Source organism: Somniosus microcephalus, unplaced genomic scaffold (assembly GCF_052327205.1).
Source record: "Somniosus microcephalus isolate GS21.2 unplaced genomic scaffold, FLI_Smic_1.0 unresolved_chr7, whole genome shotgun sequence".
Classification (NCBI taxonomy): Eukaryota; Metazoa; Chordata; class Chondrichthyes; order Squaliformes; family Somniosidae; genus Somniosus; species Somniosus microcephalus.
The window spans coordinates 11,978,519-11,983,359 of NW_028225185.1; the positions used below are offsets into that span (position 1 = coordinate 11,978,519).

The window sequence follows — 4,841 nt, forward strand, 5'->3', positions numbered from 1 at the left end:
GTACTGGGTGCCGCTCAGCCTTCTGCAACAGTGCCAGCGTGCTTGTAATCCTGGGCAAATCCAACCTCTCTCTGCGGAGTCGGAAGAGGAGCAGCGAAAGGATGATTGCTTTGATCGGGGGTGGGGTCCTAACAGCGTCCACTTCTGCAGCGGCAGGGCAAGCGCATTCGAGCCCGCTCTTTCCCTCAACAAGCCCAATGTTTTCCACAAGCCTGACTGCGGGGGTGGCAGCTTGGTGCCTCCCAACGCTCGTGTCTCAAAATTTGCGCAGAGGGCCCGGAGGGACGTGCTCCTCCCGCAGCGCCGCCTTCAAGCAGCCAAATTAATGTATTCCCCCCCCCCACCGGAAGCGATATCTGGAATCTTGGACCTCCGTGGGTGGACAAGTAGGGGCATGGGGCGCAGCGGAGATCGGTGCCTTCAAAAAAAAAAACTCAGTGCGCAGCCTCAAGCCGAGCACCCAGAGATATCGCGAGCCTTGAAGTAGCACAGCATCACAGACCCGCGTCTGGAGAGGATCAGCTGTAGCGCGAGTCTTTAGACGTCAGGCGGTTTGGCCGGGTGCTGGCAAAAATAGAGGGAAAATGCAACACGGTGGTTGGGGGGGGGGGGGGGCGGCTATTCTATTAAAGAAAAACTAGTTGATCTTCCGTGTTGCTGTCGGATGGAAATGATTGCATCACTCCCTCTACTTCTGTCCCATCGGTTGCAGTGCGTTCTTGTACAGGAAACTTTCGATTTACCGGCACCCTAAATAACCGGACATGCCGGTTAACCGGCAAAATTCAGGAGTGGTTCAGGTAACTTTTATTACTTGCACAGCAACAAATGGAGGAAGGCAAGGGTGTGGCTGCAGCTGTTGCTAAGCTACAGAGACGCTTGGAACTTGTGGCCATTGTTCTGAACCTGTTGCTAAGCAACAGGGTTTGTTGCTTTATACGGAGCTCTCAGCTCTCCGTATCTTTTACTATAGCTTTCGGTTATCTGGAATTTTTGATGAACCGGCACCCCGTCGGTGCCGGATTAAAAAAAAAAGTTTCCTGTATCTCTCTTTTTCTCTCTTCCTCTTCTGTACTTTCTATCACGCACTCCTTTTCATTTTCATCTCTGTATCTCTTCATTTATCACTCTCTCTTTTTCCCCACCCCCATCTTGCACCTGTACCTGCTGGAGTGAGATCGGGCAACTTTGATCTTTTTGTAAAGACGGCCGAATACAGTGAAAAGGCCCCGCGCCAGGGTGTACCCCGTCCAGGTGTTGTTGTGGTGAATCCCCAGCTGTGGCTCCGATTCGGTGCTGTCGAATCTGCCGTAATAAACTGCGATTGGGAAGAACCTGAAGGCTAGATCAATGTAGGTGGGTGGCGGGGGGAGATTGGGGAACTGTGCTGGACCTGGGGTGGGGCAAGCAGATTAGCGGGAGGGGGGTGTCGAGGGCTAGAAAGGGGACGCGGGTGGTGGTCTGCTGTAGCGGCAAATACTTCAGCCATGTTATTTCCGCCAGAGAAGACCGTGTCCAACAATGGTGGGGAGGGAGCCTATTTGAATTGCGGGGCAGTGCGAGGAGCGATAGAGCCCGCGTCTTGTGTTGGAGGCCGGGGTCTTATGAGTTCCGGTCCTTCAGATCCCAGGGCGGTTGTGTCTGGGCGTGCCAGAGCAGGAGGGAATCTCGATGGCGCCGCTTGGCCTACTTGGGACCTGGTGGCTAGAGTAGGAGAGTTGACACGCGAGCTGTGCTGGTCTCTGCTAGTCCCGTGACCAACAATGCCAAAAGGTTAGCGGGGACCAATCCGATGTCTGGAAGTGAATGGAACAACGGGCACGGTTGGGGTCAACAGCTGGGGGCACGCAGTTTTTTAAATATATATATATTTATGTAGGTTTGTGATGCACCAAAACTTAGGTGATTTCTTTCTTTCTTTGTTCTGTAAGGGGTTCAGCATAGTGTTCAACAAATCCAACCTCTCGTACCAGCTGCGTCTCCATCTCCGGAGCAGCAACAGTGTGCCTGTAATCTGGGGCAAACCCAAGCTCTGTCACCACAAGGCACTCGCTCTATCGAGCAGCCGCGACACTCTGACTATAATCTGGAGCCAGTCCAGCCTCCCTCGCCACACGACCCTCCGTATTCTGAACAGCCACAAGAGCCTGACCGTAACCTGGGGCAAATCCCACCTCGGTCTCCAAGAGTGCCCGAGCCTGAAGAGCATCAGCACAACAGCGAATGCCTTGACCGAGGGATCCAAAAATCTGCGCTTCTGACTCTGCAGCAGCAGCAGCAGGGCAAGTGCCAACGGGCAGCCCGCTTTGCAAAGGAGCAGCGGCAAGAATGTGAAGGCCAGCCTCCCGCTGAAGAAGCCCAGCGCATCCACGAGCGCGCGTGTCCCACTAAAGAGCAGCAGGGACGGGAGCACAACGAAGCTTGGCGTCTCCGAATGCGCATCGCCGAGATTCTCGCCAAGCACCCAGAGGAGTTTGATCCCCAGCGTCTCCTCAAACTAGCCCAGTGCATCCCAAAGCGCTTGCGGAGCCCCAGACCCCTGTCTCTAGAGGAGCACCGGCGGCAGGGCCGCGAGCGGCAGCGCGCCTGGCGTCTCCGAAAGCGGGCGGCGGAGGTACTTGCGGAGCAAGTGCAGGACCACGACCCCCAGCACCTTCACGAACTAGCCCAGTGTATCCAGAAGCGCATAGACGACAGGCGGCGGCGACAGCGCGAGCGGCAGCGGTCCTGCCGGCTCGGGAAGTCGGCGGCGGAGCTTGAAAGGGGACGCCTGCGGCTGGCCGAAGCGGCCCAGGAGCGGGAGCGCCGCCGTCGGGCCGAAGAAGCCCAGAAGAGTGCCGGCCTGATTAAAGAGCAGCGGCGGCTACGGGGCTGCGAGCGCCAGCGCGCTTACCGTCTCCGAAAGCACTTGGCGCAGGTTCGACTGCAGGAGCGCGATTCCCAGCGCCGCCACGAACTAGTCCAACGCTCCCAGAATCCTGCGCCTGCACATCAAGAGGATCTGCCACAGCGTGAGTCTTGGAAGTCGTGTAGTTTGGGCTAGAATTATATGCAGGACAGGAAATGGAATGTAGTAAGATGCACTTGGTGAATTTCACAGGAAATCTAGCGTCTTGGGGCATTTCCAACAGGGAGTCGAGGCCAAGTTTAATCTTCAGGGGGTGCATTGTTAAAGGTCGAGGGGGATAATGGGACCAGGGTGCGCAGATGTTAATTATTTTAAGTCATACCACCCGACCTATTTTTATATCTTTCAATGGTAAGTTCATATATAATGGAGCTTTCCTATGTAAGCTTGTCACGCTGTAATTACAGCCTCCAGCCAGTGATGGTGCTGTGCCACCTCCAATGGGGTGGGGGGAGGAGAGGGTGAGCGCCAATCCAGCGATTTCTATTATAAATATGGACATGGAATTTACAAATGAAAAGTGCGTGCAGACACCAGGTGATATTAGTTGAAGTTCCGTGGCATTGCACGTGGAGAGTCGAGAATAAGCGTAGTTTTCAGGTGAATCGGGGTTGCAGGGGAAGGGGGCAGTAAGTGACGCAGGCACACAGATGCTATTTAGTACCCATTTTAAAGTCAGACCATCCGTCCATAATTATACATTTCCATTATAAATTGCCTGTGTAAGCTCGTCTCTCTAATTACACCGTGGTGGCATTATTGTCTTAATGGCAGGGGTTACGGTTTGCACAGCCAGTTTCTATAATGGATACGAACCTAAGAATTCCTAATGGAAATAGTTGAGGGAAGTGTAGATTTTTAATATATTAAATATAGAGCTGCACCAAAACCGTAGGTGATTTCTTGTATTTATTTGTTCTGTAAGGGGTTCAGCATAGTGTTCAGCAAATCCAACCTCTCATACCGGGTGGATCTCCGCCTCAGGAGCAACAACAGTGTGATCGTGTTCCGGGCCAAGCCCAACCTCTCTCCCCGCAAGGGCCCGAGTCTGAAGAACAACTGCGTGCCTATAGTCCAGGGCAAAAGCAGCCCCTCTCAACCCAACAGCCCGAATCCGAAGTTCGGCAGCAGAGCAGTGAGCCCGTTGAGCCAGAGCTGCAGGAAGGTGGGCTTCTGTCTGAGAGCAAGCGCGCCCAAACCTCCGATATCCAGGTTGTGCAAGAACTTAAGGATTGGTCTCTCGCCGGGCGAACCCAACAGACGCAGAAGCTTGGACGCCCGGGGCGGGGGCGAGAGCACACCGAAGCTTGGCGCCTCCGAATGCGCATCGCCAAGATTCATGCCGAGCACCCGGAGGAATGCGACCCCCAGCGCCTTCTCAAGCTGGCCCAGTGTCTGCCGAAGCGGGCCCGGAATCCCAGACCTCTGTCACTGGAGGAGCACCGGCGCCAGGGGCGCGAGCGGCAGCGCGCCTGGCGTCTCCGGAAGCGGGCGGCGGAGCGCGTGGCCGAGCTGGTGCAGGAGAGCGACCCCCAGCACCTCCACGCGCTGGCCCAGTCCGTGCAGCAGCGCATCGAGGAGGAACGGCGGCGGCAGCGCGAGCGGCAGCGGTCCTGCCGCATGCGGAAGCAAATGGCGCAGAGGAAGAGACCGCAGGAGCGCAGTCCCCGGCGGGGTGTGCCCGAGCTGGCCCGGCGTTCCCGGAGGTCCGCAGCGCCGTCCGGAGAGGATCAGCAGCGGCGGCAGCCAATGCGGGACAGCAAACGAGCCTGCCTTTCCCGGATTCAGGCATCTCTGGCTGAAGAGGCTCTGGTGCCATGTGAGTCTCGGAAGCCATGTAGTTTGGACTAGTGCTGGCAAAAATAAAACAGAGGGAAATACAACTTGGGAAAACTAACTAAGAGAAAAACCTTACTCTGGACAAATGAGTTGA

The 4,841-nt window shown here is 55.7% G+C and overlaps 1 protein-coding gene across 1 annotated transcript; it reads left to right on the plus strand.

The window, feature by feature from the left end:
- Window positions 1–2,434: 2,434 nt before the first annotated feature.
- On the plus strand, window positions 2,435–3,043 carry LOC147086539 (uncharacterized). The gene has a single exon (XM_085978653.1). The coding sequence runs from the start codon at window positions 2,435–2,437 to the stop codon at window positions 3,041–3,043; it is 609 nt and encodes a 202-aa protein (XP_085834779.1).
- Window positions 3,044–4,841: the final 1,798 nt, after the last annotated feature.

Bases quoted from the DNA above. Each gene is read 5' to 3' on its own strand.
- LOC147086539 (XM_085978653.1), top strand. From the start codon at position 2,435: ATGCGCATCGCCGAGATTCTCGCCAAGCACCCAGAGGAGTTTGATCCC.